Raw genomic sequence first — 17,437 nt, 5'->3', positions numbered from 1 at the left:
GTGTAAAGTTCAGAAGAACTGCATTTATCTGAAATAAAAAATATTTTGTAATATAATACATTGCTTTCACTGCATCCTTGCTGAATAAAATTATTAATTTATCTAAACAAAAAAAATCCTACCAAGTCATTTTGTACACAATAGTTATTACAGTAAAACTTTTTGCTTTTTAATAATATATAAAATCTACAAATTACAAATATATTGATATTAATTACAAAATATCACCTTATTGTTGTTGTGCCTGTTTGTTTATAAAAAAAAATGAATTTAACAAAACATTTAACATATTAACATCGAAAAAATATATATATTATGTAAACATGTTAATGTGACACATGTGAATAATCACCCAGAAGCAGTTATATAATGTACTTTGAATGAAGAAATAAACTATTTTTGGAATTAGACATTTTGGCTCAATCGAGACTTTACACGAGCCAAAATGGCGTCAGTTTCCGTGCTCGGACGTAAACAGCTTCAGTTTCCTCCTCAGAAAGGAAGATCAGGGCGACTGCGAGGATCACACCGAAGAGATGGGAACGGAGAGTCGCGGCCCTAATTAAGCCATTTTAAATATAAAATATTCATCATATTGACGTACCTCGGGTAAATGCTGCTGTTGTTTACATTAAGTGACAGGTATATGTAGTTATAACCCTGTTATAATAACACTTTGCTCGGTTTTCCGCTGTTTGTTTGTGGGCAGTAATTTGTGCCTGCAGAGTTATTAGCGTGCTAGCTAACATGCTAGTTGACTCGAGTAGCCGAATGCAAATATAAATACGCGTGTTATTACACACAACACTTGTAAATTAAAAATCTTCCGTACACTTACACATAATAAGTGAATTTACGGATACATTTAGGGCAATTTTCTAAGGCGTAATATGGCTTGTATTGCTGTTAAATTTAAGCTATCCAGTAGGCTAATCAGCTAGCCGAGACTGTAAATTACGTTCTGCATGCTTACACGTGATTAATCCTGTTTCATCACACTAGTACAGTGTAGAATATATTGAATCTTTTCTAAACTATTCATATGCGTTGAAAAGCCACGTGACTACTCTTACAAATTATTATTTTTCTGTCATGTTTACACAGAAATGCAATATAACTCGCTTTGGGGTATAGTGACGATTTATATTTTTCGTGTTTGTCGTTTACATGATATTAAATGTCATTCACGCAGCGTTTTGTTAACTGTAGGGATAACTTCGGTTGGTAAAAGATCCAGGGGCCCGGGCCTCAGTCCGCGGTCTTGAGTTGAACAGCCATCCGACATCAGAGCGAGTGTGTCGGTGTCAACAACAGAGCCCGGCTGCACACCATGGGCGACAGCAGAGGTGAGAATGTTTTGGTTATATATCCACATGTGGCCCCACGTTTGTGCAGTAAAATTTACACTTCGAGCTGTAAGCTTAGATTTTAATTGCATTGCTCATCTTAAGTTAAGTGTTAAGGATATGAATGACACTGTGTTTTGCATATAATATGTGTGTAATTACATGTATCTAACCCTAAACCAAATCCTAACTATATAGTAAGTACATATCGTTAATTAATATTACTCATTAGTTAAATGTATAATTTCACTAAGACACCTTAAAATATAGTGTAACCCGGTTTATTTAGCATGTATCCAAGATAAATAAGCAGTTTGTGTTCTCGCTTAGTTTGATCAAGTCTGCAATTGATTGATTTTTAGATAATTGACATTTATGCATTTCATGATACAAAGCTTGACAAATGTGCTAATTTAATAATCTACCAGATGTTAAAATTAGGAAAGCAAAAAATAATTATATATTATTGGCCACACTGAATGTAATTGTGTAATTTTTGCTCTGGTCTGATCCATAAACCTGCCTCTCCTCACAGATTCTCGTAGTCCAGACAGCTCATCCGTTTCCTCACCACCATCAGGTCAGCGTTCGCCCCCGTTGGCCCCTTCAGCCGCCTCCATGACTTCTCTGCCACCCATCACTTCAGCCGTGAACAGTCCCATCAGCAGCATGGGCTCACCTTTCTCAGTCATCAGCTCCTCTCTGGGTTCTCCTTGCCTTCCTGGAACTCCCTCTGTAGGCTACGGCCCCATCAGCAGCCCACAGGTGAGCACTTTCATGTTATCAATCCCAACTGTCCACCAGACTCTCATTATTTCAGTTACAGGCCTTTGTGTTTGCATTGAAATAAACAGCCCAGCTTGTTTGGTTTCTGAGGGTACGTTTACACGACCACAATGTACTAAAATAGTAACGTTTTTTGAAAAGTCTCACGCACAGACATTGTCAAAACAATCCCCATTGACACAGACACTTTGTCACTTTGTAAAAAAAACACTGTGCCTATAGACTGTGTGCTTGACTTCACCGTTTTCACAAATTCACGTTTTTGTAGTTTGCAGAGATGATGATAATATCGTTTTCAAAACTTCCACTTTGAAACCTGTTTTCAAAAGTTTGTGTTTTCAGGCCCCCAAAACGTTGTCGTGTAAATGACCGCCCAAAACAGATAATAAGTTTTACGTTTTTAGCCCCTGGCAGAAAAGTCTGGCAGAATTCAGATTTTTTTTGGGGTATTGAGTACATGAAAATTCAACAAAGAATTGAATAGAATAGATTTAGGACAAAAGCTGCACAATAGTTATATAGTTAAATTTGCATTAATACCATAGTTATCATCAACATCTTAATGTACACTACAGTTAAAAATAAATTTTCAAAGAAATTAATTATTTTATTCAGCAAGTATGCATTCAATTGATCAAAAGAGACAGTAAAGACATTTATAATGTTAGAAAATATTTCTTTTTCAAATAATTTTTAATTAAGGAATCTTGAAAAAAAGTACTAGTTTCCTCAAAAATATTAAGTAGCTCAATCAATCATTAAGCAGCAAATCAGCACATTAGAATGATTTCTGAAGGATCATGTGACACTGAAGACTGGAGTAATGCTGAAAATTCAGCTTTGATCACAGGAATAAATTACATTTTAAAATATATTAAAATAGAAAACTGTTATTTTAAATTGTAATAATATTTCACTGTTTTAACTGTATTTTTGCATCCAATAAATGCAGCTGTGGTGAGCATTAGAGCATTAAAACATCTTATCAACACCAAACTTTTGAACGGTATTGTACAATGACTAGCAATATGCAACTAGACCTGCAAAATTTCAGGTTTGGTTCAGCTTTTTAAAAAAAAATCTAAATCCCAGTTTATTTACAGAGTTTATTTGAGCGTTTCATGTTAATGTTTAACAGACCGTCTGGTATTTTGACCTTAATTTCCAAAGTCTCTTAGGTAGGTTTCTGTCGATCTAAACCCGATTTCTTTTTAGTCTAAATTTTAGTGTTAACAATACAAAATAGCATAGTGGATTTGGTATTGTAGCACCACGTCCCTCGTTCCACAAGCTTTTTTGCGCCCCTCCTCATCACTGCATTTCTGTTTCACAGATGAACATGTTTCCCAGAAACATAGAGGTGAGACCTTGTACCCTCTCTCAGTTCCTGACTCTCTCATGCTTTCCTCGTTTTCTAGTCGCTCCTCTCATGTAAATGTCTTCTTCCCTTTACTGTTGCTCATAAATGTTGCTCTGTTTGGATGTTGCTCTGATTCCTTGGATATATTCCGTCTTTAAGGGGTTTTGTTCAAATGACATCAAAATGCAATCAAAATAAAATTATTAATGATTGATCATCTTCCACTTGTGCTCAAGCTGATTTGTGATGGAATGGTGTTTGAATGATTTGGGGAGAAATGTCTGGCTATGATCAGTTAAGGGTTAAGGGCTAATTAGGCATGTGTTACTGACCATAAGAAATTAACATGTATTTTTCTTTTACTTTGCAATTTGATTTTTGTTTATCACTAACAAAATAGGAAGTGTTACATTTTTCAATTGTTCAACTTTTGTCTTTTTTTCTGCCACTTCATCTCTTTCTTCATCTTCCTCATCGCCCTTCTCAGATCAACTCCACTGTGTCCATGTCGGGCCTGCATGCCGTCAGCAGCTCTGATGACGTGAAACCACCCTTCGGTTTGAAGCCGCTGTCCAGCCACAGCCCAGGACCCATGCTCTCACAGAAGCGTTTGTGTGCCATCTGTGGGGATCGCTCCTCTGGTAAGTCACTCATAAACACTAATCCTAACTGGTCTGATCTTAAAACTGAAACTGTCATTCCTTATGAAAATGTATTTTCCCTTTTAAATGTTTATAGCCTGTTTAGAGCTATTGGATAGGTGAGTAAAATAGTGAATCAGAATAAAATAGAGTAACAGTATCATCAATCAGGGTAAGTGTAATGAGAATAGATATTTTTGACACAGTTTAAATCACAAAATGGAAAAATTGTAATGGAAAAAATGCTATATATGTATTTGATATGTCTGCTTCAAGGTTAGATGTGTTTTACGTTCAAACATGCTCTACTGCAGACCTCGGTTGTAACAACTGGTTATTTGAGCTACTGTTGTCTTTCTATCAGATCGAACAGTCTGGCTATTCTCCTCTGACTTCTGGCATCAACAAGGCATTTTCGTCCACAGAACTGATGATCAGTAGATATTTTCCCCACCCTAGAGATGGTTGTACATAAAAAAAATCCCAGTATAGCAGCAAAAGTCAATAAAATCACCCTTCTTCCCCATTCTGATGCTCAGTTTGAGCTTCAGCAGGTCGTCTTAACCATGTCTACATGCCTACATGCATTGAGTTGCTGCCATGTGATTCATTGATTAGATAACGTTAACTAGATTTTGCGTTAAAGAGCAGTTGAACAGGTTTACCTAATAAAGTGTCTGTGACGGAGGGTGTGTATTAAATAGCCGTGTGGTAATTAAATATTTTACAAATAAAAATTACTTCAACTCAATGGATTTTCCGTTTGATTGTGCAATGCAAAAAAAGATTCATGACAAATGAACAAAAACAGCTTTTCATTATGTAACACTTATGTAACAACATTATGCGTCAACATTATGAAATGATCGAATCTGGGCTCACTGATCTGTGGATTAACCTCCTAATTAACAAACCTAAACTGGCCTCATGTGTCTTCTCTCCAGGCAAGCACTATGGCGTGTACAGCTGCGAGGGCTGCAAGGGCTTTTTCAAGCGCACTGTGAGGAAGGACCTGAGCTACACATGCAGAGACAATAAAGACTGTCTGGTGGACAAACGCCAGAGGAACCGCTGCCAGTACTGCCGCTACCAGAAGTGCCTGGCCATGGGGATGAAGAGAGAAGGTAAGAACCAGAACTCCCACCTAACACATACACATACTACAGACCCAATATGAGTTCCACTGAAGGGGTTTTCAGTGTCTGATGCCAGTGTTTCCTCCCCTTATAAATGCCCCTACATTTAATAGTCATTTGTTTGTAAACTACATTGGTCACTATGTTTATATTTATGAGTTAATGCAATAGAAAGACTGATCTACCACAATTTGGGTGAAATATTCTTTGCTGTGGTGGAGGAAACAAACTGATGGTAATGTCTAGAGAGCAGGGTGGTTGATAGACAAACAAGCTGTGAAATGTTATGTACAATTTAATGGCAATTGGGATTTACCCAAAAAATGTAATTTTTTTTATTTTAAATATTTATTTTTGTTTGTTTGACATTTTATTTTATTTATTTCACTTTTAATTTTATTTTATGATTATATAGCTTGTCACTAAGGAGGCTTTTTAGAATTAAGCGAGACAGATAGACAGTAATGACATGAGTAGGTATAGCAGAGACTTGTAGATTTTATAAGTCATATACATCACAGCACAAACCAGAGAGGAGAGGAGAGGGGGAGGGAGAGCTGTTGTCACCACTAACACCTGTCCCCCTCTCTCCCTCTTTTGTTTCCTCTCGTTCTCTCTCTTCCTCCCTCTCCTTCTGTAGTGGTCCAAGATGAACGTCAACGATGTAAGGAGAAAGCAGGGAGGGAGGGAGGGTTGGTCGTGTGTGTGAATGTGGGAATGGTAAAAGAATTGCTCTGTAGGATATTAGTCACAGCCATTAAAGGGGTCATGCAATCTTTTTTTTTTCTTCTGAGATTCACTTGAAAATATGAAAATATTTTCTTAAAGTGATTTTTTTTTCCTCTCAAATTGATGCCTAGAGTCTAAAATGATAAGAGACCTTGTTAAAATAATTAAAAATAATCATTAGCCCCCAACCCAGCCAGAAACAGCACAATATTTTGCTGTTATTAATTCATTTGATGTTTATAAGTAATAGCATACATGCGGTCTAGTCTTTTTGCAGAATAACGTGCAAATTTTCAGGTCTAAATTTACCATATATTTTCATAGTGCATCATTAGGTCAAAGGAAACTTTATTCCACCTGATATGACCCCTTTAAATGACATGATGCAGCAAAAAAATACTAGTCATGTGAGAATGATGTTTTGAATTTGTGCAATAAGGGACCTTTGTAGCTTTTACTGGGTCATTGAAGAAGGAATGTTGCTGGAGGACTTAATTGTGTGAATGAATGTGTTGAAAACTATCCAGGAACTACATGTATCTGTATATCTCTGTGTCTCTCTACACCTGTTTTCATCTTTACCGCTTTCCCTATTCACTACCCCTTCTCTCTTTCCATTTTCCTTTTCCCATCATGTTAATCTCTCTCACACTGTCCTCTGCTCTATCCTTCATCTCTGTTTCCCCGTCTTGGTCCTTTTCTTCATTTCCCTGTGTGCGATACAGCAGTTCAGGAGGAGCGTCAGAGGAACAAGGAGCGGGAAGGAGAGGTGGAGTCCACCAGCGCTGCGAATGAAGAGATGCCAGTGGAGAAGATTCTGGAAGCAGAAATGGCCGTAGAGCAGAAGACTGAGCTGCATGCGGATGGCAGCTCAGGTGGAAGCTCTGTAAGTAACAGATAAGCATGTTAAAGAGGGTTTATGATCTTAAGTGCCAGGATGATCTGTTACCTGATCCAGACCTTTAAAGTAATTGGGCTCTAATTGTAGCAGCCCAATGACAGTAGGCTGGTTGACTGGTTAAATGCAGGACGTTTTGTAGAGCCAGCCATTCATATTAGAGCATTCAGTTTTGATAAAGCTTTTGACATTTTTACTTGCAATATGCATGTAGATGTAATGAGACAGACTGAATGCATATTTAGCACCATCTCCAGATTTTAAAGAGAGGACATATTGTATTTTTTTACATTTTCAACTTTCTTTAGTGTGTAATGTTGCTGTTCGTGCATGAATAATGTCTGCAAAGTTACAAAACACAGTTGCTCCAAAGGGAGTTCTTCTCTATATCAGTAGGCACTGTTTTTGAATTACCTGAAACGCCACAATTGTAGTCATGAGTTTTCTTTTGGGAACGTACGTCACAATATTTCTCATTTAATGCTGGGTACACACCAAAAGATTTTTTACATCTTATAAGATTTTAAAAATGTGATAGACCACAAACATGAGGACAAAAAATCCTAGATTTAACCGTTTTGCTCCTATAGTGTGTAGGACACACACAAACAGATTTTCAACCAGAGTCTCGACTGTGAACACAGGAAATCTCGCGAGACCTCAGAATAAGCATGGCGGATGATATGCAGGAAGAAATTGCGAGATACAAATGTGTTTTATGAACATCCAAGTATAAAAATCTATTCTAGTAGACCCCAAAAACAAAATCAAGACTTTGTAAAAGAGCATAATATGGCTGATTCCTACTGCTATATAACAACATCAACTAGTGTTATGTTACTGTTTTAGTTTCATTCCCTCTGCTTACCACTTACCCATAATACTTTATTTTTACCTCTCCTCAGCCGAACGACCCAGTCACAAATATCTGCCAGGCAGCTGATAAACAGCTGTTCACTTTGGTGGAGTGGGCAAAGAGGATCCCTCACTTCAGTGAGCTGTCTCTGGATGACCAGGTCATCCTACTGCGTGCTGGTAAACCTGTCTTTTTTACTCTGAATAACGTATTTTCATATTTCTGAAAACCATTTAATAATATAAATCTGCAAACTGTATTGTAGTGATGCTTTCCTTAGCAAACACTGTTAATAATTTATTTTACTCAATATTAAACCCCACTCATCTTATGCTGCTTTTATTTGTCTTGTCAGGCTGGAATGAGCTATTGATCGCATCATTCTCTCATCGCTCCATCACGGTGAAGGATGGCATTCTGCTGGCCACTGGCCTCCATGTGCACAGGAACAGTGCTCACAGTGCTGGGGTGGGAGCCATCTTTGACAGGTAATAGTCATGTCCCATGACTGCAGACTGCCAAGATGCACATAAATTTTAAAAAGGTGGATGCATTTTTTTTTTTTATCAGATAAGACGACATGCGCATAAACTATAATGGAAACACATTTACTGATTGAATCCCTTGATGCGCAAAAAAAAAAAAACTTGCGTGACTTTGCCTCAACATTAGATGAGATTTGTAAACTGGACTAACCAGCAGACCAATTTCATTGCACAGCATCTCAGTTGTTGGTTTGATCATTCTGAGCCAAAGTCTGTCATCAGAATAAGTTGATATAATGACTTCCTAGAAGTGTCTCACATGATTGTGTTCCCAAAAACCAACATCTGAACACAAGATAACATGACAGCGTTTATTGCTTTTCGTCTGTGCGCTCTGAGACACAAGTCATGTATGATGTAGGAAAAAAGAGCCACAGTGGCTTCCCCAATTGCATAAACTTCCATTTTTATTAGATATTTTGCGCCAATTTTTGTTCTCTCACATGGGATGGAACGTGCAGTGTTTTTGCGATATTCCTATTTTGCGCCTAAGTTATAAATTCGCAACTTTTGAAACATAGCTATTGATGATGATTCATATTCACATCGCACTTTCATTTAGCTGGAATCAGACTTTTTTAAATGAAACTTAATGACAATTAATTTTGTTACATTTCTTAATATTATTCAATTCAATGCTTTTCTTGAATAATTTCTTGTTGCAATTATGTAAGGATGTGCATGTGACCTGCTTTGCTTATGTGTGAAAAGGATTAGGCAAGAAATAGTTTATTGTATCATAGTTTGTGGTAAACCTGCGCTCATAAAACTTAACAGCTTTGATTCTTGCTTTTTATGACACATTTAAGGCTGCAAAGGTGGTTGGATTTTCCTGCGTCATGACAAAGAAAAAATACCTTTTACCTCCCGACAGCCTGCCGCCTTGACGCTGCTATATATAGTGCTTTTTTAGAATGACACTGAACGACAGACAGGACATGCACATACATGCAAACACCTATATGTGCACCAACGCTCTCCTCTGCTTAGTCTCAACACACTCCCATTTACATAATCAGTACAGGCACACATATGAAGTGTGTTCTGTCATGTAATCGCTGTTTATTACAGCGATTGCTTATTTGAAGGAACAAATTTAGCACATTTCTCCCCTAGACTTCTGAAGACTCCATATTTTGTCTTTGTCTTATGCAAATCCAGGAATAATGAGCTACAGGCTGTTGTTTTAAATTAGCTCATACTAGATGTGCTGTGCTACAGTTTGTTGTGATGCTCATATGAAATTGTCTTTTGTTGCCATTCATCTTGTCATAATGTCTCTGCTTCAGAAATGAGCCTCCCTCCCTGTCCTTGTGCTTCACTGTCCATCTCACCTGATTTCGCAGCGCTTCATTGTCGTCCTGTTGGTGCCATGTGCTGTGTACACATGCTTCTTGCTTTGCTTTATTGGCTCATGCTCTAGATGCTATTTAACCCTCTGTGCAAAATCTGATGTGTCTTCAGAATCATTTTATGTGTATTTTAAGCAATTAAGGCATGCTGAGTAAATATAGTGCATAATGATAACAAAACTAAATGAATGAACTGTTATATTCCACAACAACAATAATATTATTATATTTTTCCTTCCGGGCTCAACAGTGATTTTGTATGCATTTTTACTATTGTTCAGATATTTACAGGCCGCATTAGCTTTAAAATTAAAAATTAAAATAACAGTTTTCGTAGTTTTAAAGTGTTATATTTTGTATTTTGCAGTAGCTAGAAATTGTGTGTGAATAACATATATTTAAAATTATGTAATAAAGCCTTGCTTCATTTAGTATATGCAGATCTATGAATATGCAAATTAGCCCCGCCTCCACTCAGAGATCCTCTCGGTCAACTTACTGAGGAAAACACTGCACAATGGTATCGCTCTTTACAACGTCGGACAGATAACGGTAATTAATATGATCAGCCCTTTGCTTGACTATGTTGTTAAACAGCTAATAATGTGATGCTAATGTTACACAAACCATGTTCCAATTCGTTTGAACAACTCAGAACGTCAGTGGAGAAAGGTTTATATTCATCATAATATCGTAATATACATCATACACCCGCTATATTGTTAAATCTACCCGATTTTTCATATCAGCAGAAAAATACGGGATAACCTGGCTTCTCTTGAGACTCCCGTTTCACAGTTAATGATATGCTAAAGCCTGCCCACACGTTGACGTGATTGGTTACAAGGTAGTTTGTGACGACAGAAACACCAGCGATTTAAAACTGCGTTTTTGAGACTGTCTTTAGATCACTGCAGTTTAAAAGAGAAAATACTCAGCAGTGGTGTTGACTTATAAATTTGCACATTGTTTGTCTTAAAGCATATCAAAAACACCACATAAACATTTAAACAACATTAAAAAAATGATTTTCACCATAGGGGGACTTTAAGAGAACCTTGGTATGGTTTGGATCAACAGATTTTGCAAAACATCAGTGCTCAAATCATCAAAGTTTGCATGACTTGATATTACATGTACATGATTGAATCGTTAAAGTGTCCATCCTTATTGTTGAGCCCTGTTCTTATCCTGATTTTTTTGGTTGTTGATCATGTTATGTTGTATTTGTTCTGCGCTGGGAATTGTCATTTCTAGCTTCATTGCTGCCATCCAATGATCCGTCTGCCTTCCTTTCAACAAGAGCCTGTAGCTTGTTACTCTTTGAACTGGGCCTACCGCCAACATACGTGGAGTCTTAACGTCTCTGCCTGGGCCTTTCTGGAGCGGGGAGACATTATATAACTATGATATGTGTAATGACGTTTTAATAACACATTGTGATTGAACACACAGGGAGAGTGCGCACAATGCAGAGGTTGGGGCCATATTTGACAGGTAATGACACTCCGCCACACGCCACAAACAAACAGCAGCAGTCAGAAAAGCCTGTAGCTTGAGAGTTTATTTTGGATAAAATTGTGTCTGGGGCTGTTTGGGGCAGGTAAAGACCAAACTGACCTTGTGTATGTGTGTCTGTGTGATTGAATGCATTGCTTGGATTCACAATATTAGCAAGAGTGACTGATGTTTCATGTTGCATGCTCTGTTTTTAAAAAGTTAATTTCTGAATGTTCTTTTTGTCATATTAAGATGAAATCTATTTTATTTTATATCCCTGTTATACCAGGGATTTTTATGTTTTTATGTGGCTATGAAAACGGCTCCACCAAGCTTTTTTCTGTTGCCTGATTGTGAATTGTGGTACTTCGGAAATTAACCTAAATCTTCTTCTTTTTTCCACCTTTCCCTTCTTGGTTTTCATCCCATGCTCCTTCCTGCCCCCATTTTCATGGCGTCAGGGTGCTGACGGAGCTGGTGAGCAAGATGAGAGACATGCAGATGGATAAAACAGAGTTGGGCTGCCTGAGAGCCATCATCCTCTTCAACCCAGGTCAGTCCGCAAAGTCACAAACATTCAATTCATATTTGTTCATACTAAGAATATTCTGATATAACTTTTTTTCCCCAGATCAAATATGATATTTTAATTGCATTTGTAATTTAAAATAAAAAAAAATAATTTAACTACAGACTTCCCAGAAATGTTTATTTGATGCACTTTTCCAGGTGTTATCGTTGCATCTCTAGTTCATAGTCAATTTCTATTCAACCAAAATCCAAACTTAGAATGAGCTAAGACTGTAATTGTGCAAAGTCCTGTTCAGATCGAGAGAAAAAAGTGAGGAAAATATTACAATATATCACAGTTGAATTTTTATTTTATTTTTTTGCTGATTTGAGCTTTACTCCTACTGTTTCTGACCTACCTGATGACAACTTTTTGTTTTATGTCTGTTGTGCAGATGCAAAGGGATTGTCAAGCCCAAGTGAAGTGGAGTTACTGAGAGAGAAGGTCTATGCATCGCTGGAGGCTTATTGTAAACAGAGATATCCTGACCAGCAGGGGAGGTACAGCACATCATTTTTACTTCTATCCCTCAATAGTTCACAACAGTAGGGTTCAGTAAAATCCCATTTAAAATCTTCATAGTGAAAAAAAGGGTGATCATTACTGTGGTTATATATGTTGCTAATATTGCAGTTCAGTGCAGTTTCTCAACATCTCACTTGGTTTCCAGGTTTGCCAAGCTCCTACTCCGGCTCCCAGCGCTTCGCTCCATTGGTTTAAAATGCTTGGAGCACCTGTTCTTCTTCAAGCTGATTGGAGACACCCCAATCGACACCTTCTTAATGGAAATGCTTGAAGCGCCTCATCAGCTGACCTAACCTGGACTAGGCTCGATCCAGTTCAATCCGGTTTGCACCAGGGTATCGCAGTCCCCCCTGGACTCTGGGGCTTTACTGTCTCACTTCCCATTAACACCTTCCCCCACTCTCCTACACGTTCTCCTTGCCGCACCTTCAAACCAGTACAGCCCCGAAAAAAGACTCTAAGCTGTCTGAAAAAAAAAAAAAACTTGTTTTCCGTGTAAGGTTTTACACAGTATGAGCTGTCCAGAGAGAGCTTATTTTTCAAATTCCTTGGAGGTTCTAAATCATAAGCTTCAATTTAAAGACTTCGGCTTCCAACTCTCATATTGATTTGCTTTGGTCTGTATGTTACTCTGAATGCACGAATTGTACTTCTTTTTCGTTTATCATTGCAGTTATACAGCCCTTCAGCTGAATTTACAGTGCATGTGTGACCGGGGCGAGAATCCAGCGAGCCATTTGGCTGGTACGAATCAAGTCGCGGCAGACCTGCCTCTTTGTTTTTGACTGTGGAATACTGCTAATTGCTATCTTTGGGATTTTTACCTTGAAATCCTACTTTGTACTGTACTCATGAAATGAGTCTGATTTATAAACGGCATTGGAAATTCTCGGCCTGCTTCATCTGGCCCATATGAAATGCAGGCCAGGGTTTTACATTTGTGAATAAATGTATGCAGGTTTTTTGAACATGAATTTTTTATCATGTTCCAAGGAGGGCCTAAAGGCACAGATTAATTCTCGCAGGAAAATCCTGCTTTTTTTTGGCGGCAATAGGAGGGTCGACCTTGTTTTTCTTGGTTTGTGTTGTTTTAAATGAGCAAATAGATTGGTATAGGTTTTGGTACCTTCTAGAGGACCTTACACCTTTGCCGTTTCATCATTTTCCCCATGTTCTTTTGATCGATTTCTTCACCAATTCCTTAAATAGGAACCAATTCCACACCATGACCCCGAAAGGACAGATATTTATAAAGTGTGTGTGTGTGCTGTGTAGTATGTCCAACCACTCTTGTCCTTTCCACGTGATCGGTGTAGAAGGCCTTTTTCTTTTGTTAATGAAATCAGCTTGTCATCAGGCTCCTTTGGAATGAACTGGTATTAACTTTGGCATAATAAACAACAAAAGAGATTCTGGTTTGTGTAAAGGCTGGAATACTCTACACGACTTTTGCAGATTTTTGCCTTGGTTTACAGTCGGGAAGAGAGCAATTTTTGGACAGTCGAAGTTTAACGATTTCAGAGAAAACCGTGTAGTGTATGATGGGCACAGACTGTGATTCCATCCAGTCGGAGAATATCAAACGTTCAATAGTTTAAGCCGATTTTAGAATTCATTTGGCATGCATCTAGCAACAAGAAGCATGTTTCTGCATGTGTCGATGCCCTGTTTATCTCTGTAACCATTTACAAAGTCTGCAAGTTTATAATGCCTAGTGTTTAAAAATCTGTTCTGATTTTAAAGGTAGTGTAGTGTGTATTCCAGCTTTAATGTGTTGTAGGAGAATCACCTTCTACATTCCAGTTGTACTGGTTGCCTCCCTCATAGCAACTCTGAATTATTCAACAGGGACTGAGGGACTTGGATTACGTAAGAATTTTGCTTTCAATCTGAAAGGTCGAAGTGTCAAAACCAGCATCCACTACAATCTCTATGCATTTATGTGCGGACGTTTGTATAGTCTTGGAAGGAAGAATTCAGGCCATTAAACAAGATCTAGAAAATGCACCAGTATTGGTGGTGGGTACTATTTTCATATATGCCTGTTTCTGTGGCTCAAACCAAGTAATTTTAGGAAGAGACTTGAGATCAAATACTGACAGTGTTTGAAGTTTTTATAGAGAAAAATATCTAGAGATTGCTAGTGGTCCCACCATTTTTGGTGCTAGTAACGACAACAGTTGACACCAAAATAGAAACACAGCAGTGGTCAAAATATGCAATTTCTCCAATAAGCTTGAATTTGATATGCCAATTTCTTATTTAATACATAAGATTTAATTCTGCATAATGATTTCAGTTGTAGTATCCAGATTTTATATATCCATAAGGTGCTTAATTTCCAGTTGAGAGTATAGTCATGCCGAAATCGTCCAGAAAGACGGAATTAACATCAGATAGGATCGTTTTCATGTGTTTGAAGGATCATTGGATCGTACTGTAATCCATAATATGCTAGCCATTGACATGTGACTGAATCCAGACTTCCATTTATAGCTTTGGTTCTCTGTGACTAGCATTGCCCCCTAGCTTAACTTCCCTGTGTGTTAGTTTTGTTAGGGCCAGTGGTAAGAAGAATCCTGTTTTGAAGCCTTTTTAATGTGATCAATGACTGACTCTGATCCTATAAATTTGGCTTCCCGGTAGTTCCTCAAAGAGGTTCTGTATTTTCTATCCAGGTTCCGTTTATCCAGGATTTAAAGCTATTTCAGTTGGTGTCTGCTCTATATCTGAACAGTGGGAAGGCTCGTTTGATTGTGTGCTTGTGTTTTCATATGGGCGTCTGGAGCGTTGCCAGTCAGCCTATAGGGTGTGTGTGTGTGTGTGTGTGTGTGTGTGCAGCTTTGCAGAAAAAATGCTATGTGAAAGATGCATACAAGAGTCGTCATGTGGTAAAAATCTTCACCGTATTTCCTTGAAATGGAGTGCAATGGCCGTCTCCTATTACTTGATTGCAGTTTGCCATAATCGACTTTTCGCTTGACTACATATTAATCCAGACATGCGCTGTGAGCTTGTGTGGCCGACCCTCCCTGTCTTTTGGGGTCCACTTTTTTTTTCTCTTCCCCAAAATTGTTACTTTTTTCATAATCTTACCTTTTATCAGCTCTCAAAATTAGCTTAGGGTTGCAAGGCATTCATAAAAATGAATAAGGCTTGCACAGGATTTTGTACAATGTACAACGTCTCGTTACAATGGACCGTAACCCCTGAATTATCCGTCATGCACCTGAACTGATTCAGCACTGCCAAACAGGTGTGAGGGGAGTGTTTTTTTTTTTGTTTGTTTTTTGGCTGACTAACCCCTATTGGTTGACTGTGTACTGTGATGATCACTAAACAGAGCCCCTATTGCAACTATTTATACTGAGCTGATTCAGAGATCCAGAGGGTTCTGGTAGTGTGTTTTTTTCTAAGGCCTTGTTGCTGCAATTGTCGTCACATGTGGGAAAGCCCTCCTGGTTGTGTATTTGAAGCCGAGTGGCGCTCTGAAATATGCACAGTGCAAACTTGAATTAATCTCTGCCTGAGAATGAAGTGGGTGTGCATGTTACAGTCTGAGAGCTGATTCACTTTTATCTTCGTTTTTGGCTTATCGGTGAATGTTTGCTTCTGTAATGAGATATATGCATAAGATACGAGTGAAGGTGAAGTGGGTTCATACAGGTGAATTGCACAAAACCTGTCAAGAATGTGACCGGGTCACACTTCACCACAAAATCTAAAGAAGGAAAAACAAGCCTATTTAAGTTCCACTGTAATGGACAATTTTTGCTTTTCGTCACCTAAACAAAGTGATATATCATTGGAATTGTGAAGTATTTTAAGCTGACTTAAATCAAAATGATTGACCTACAGTAATTAATCACTTTTTAGAATAATTGGAATAAACATTTCTGGATGCATTACAGTACATACTATTTTTTTCCATTGATTTTGAGGTGAAATGTGACCTGGACATGCTTTTTGTGAGGTTCACCCATACATGATCATGATGAATGGATGTACAGCTGAAGGAGGGCTATATGATGATGATTTTGTACTTGTAAGTGTGTGGGGGGGTGATACGGTGATTGTTTAACGGGAAAGAGATTTCATACTTGATATGATATGACAGAGCTTTCTTAATTTACTCCCATCGAAAGAAAAACGGCAACAAAAATATCGCTTCTCACTATGTTTTCTGACTTCTCTTATGCTTTACATCTTTGTGTATCCTGACGTATTAGTGCAGAACTGTTATGTTATTTGGGGTCTCCCCCCCTCTCCACACCCCTTCCCTCTTCATTTTTCTTGTCTAGTTTTTAATCTGTCTCCAGCAGTTGTGGAAATGATTGAGTGTGGAGAAAGAAATGTCTTTCTTTTTGCTTTATTGTCATTAATTCAGAATCTGTTTTTGTTGGATGTACCATGTGTAAGTAAAGGTTTTAATACATCACAGTTGTGTGAAGTTTCTCTCTTATCTTGGCAATCTGCCGGCCTTTTCACAAACATTCTGAAGTATCTTTCACTTGCCAGACCAGACCTGTAGGATTGATTTGCTTTAGCTTAAAGTAACACAGTAGGTAATCATGATTTATCTATTCTTTCTTTAAACACTTGGTATTAAATTTGAAGCAGTATCATAATGTGTGCATGTGTGACACATGCGACTATAATAAATTAAAACTCGTTTAAACGCATTTAATCACTGTATATAGTTTGTGTATGGTTTTGTGACTTATATTCTACAAATGTGACATATACTACATTAAATATTTGTACTTTTTAAAATACATTTTTAAATTATTTTGTCATTGCAAGATAATATAAATGAATTGCATAAAGCGCAACTGTTATCTTAAAATAATAACAAAAATTGTAGTTACAAAATCTAAACCAATACGTTAATATCATTTAAATTTTAGCTTAAAATCTTGATGTTGAAAAGTTAATGGACATGTGAGTTAAGCTCAAATTCTTTTCCCCCCTCTTTTACACCATATTGTTGAAATTGGTCTTTCACCTGTCTTTACTAAGAGAAACTCTTGCTCTCTGAGTCAGTGGAGTCTTGTGTTTTGGGAGAGCTGGTGTGGTCCTCGCTCCTCAGTCCAGCAGGACCCCCGGGCCCTGAGCCGCTGCTGGCGCTGCAGTGTCGTGCTCCGGCCGCTAGAGGGAGGGCTTCCGCAACGTCACTCCGGGAATGCACCAAT

The 17,437-nt window shown here is 37.9% G+C and overlaps 1 protein-coding gene across 18 annotated transcripts; it reads left to right on the top strand.

Moving 5' to 3' along the window:
- Window positions 1-493: 493 nt before the first annotated feature.
- rxrba (retinoid x receptor, beta a) lies at window positions 494-16,683 on the top strand. Of its 18 annotated transcripts, none has more exons than XM_084130136.1 (14): window positions 494-609; window positions 1,210-1,346; window positions 1,882-2,111; window positions 3,466-3,492; window positions 3,980-4,133; window positions 5,078-5,257; window positions 5,910-5,933; window positions 6,724-6,884; window positions 7,802-7,931; window positions 8,108-8,240; window positions 11,105-11,146; window positions 11,611-11,702; window positions 12,115-12,220; window positions 12,391-16,683. In XM_084130136.1, the coding sequence occupies exons 2-14, from the start codon at window positions 1,331-1,333 to the stop codon at window positions 12,536-12,538; spliced, it is 1,443 nt and encodes a 480-aa protein (XP_083986262.1). In that variant the 5' UTR covers window positions 494-609; window positions 1,210-1,330; the 3' UTR covers window positions 12,539-16,683. The 18 variants fall into 18 exon arrangements, with proteins under 18 accessions (XP_083986262.1, XP_083986267.1, XP_083986265.1 ...); XM_084130137.1 differs by having other exon boundaries at window positions 495-642; window positions 6,727-6,884; XM_084130126.1 differs by having other exon boundaries at window positions 495-642.
- Window positions 16,684-17,437: the final 754 nt, after the last annotated feature.

The sequence above is a fragment of the Abramis brama genome (assembly GCF_963993115.1).
Source record: "Abramis brama genome assembly, chromosome: 12".
NCBI classification, from domain to species: Eukaryota; Metazoa; Chordata; class Actinopteri; order Cypriniformes; family Leuciscidae; genus Abramis; species Abramis brama.
The sequence above is the reverse complement of the archived record's forward strand: the minus strand, read 5'-3'. Positions and strand labels throughout refer to the sequence as shown.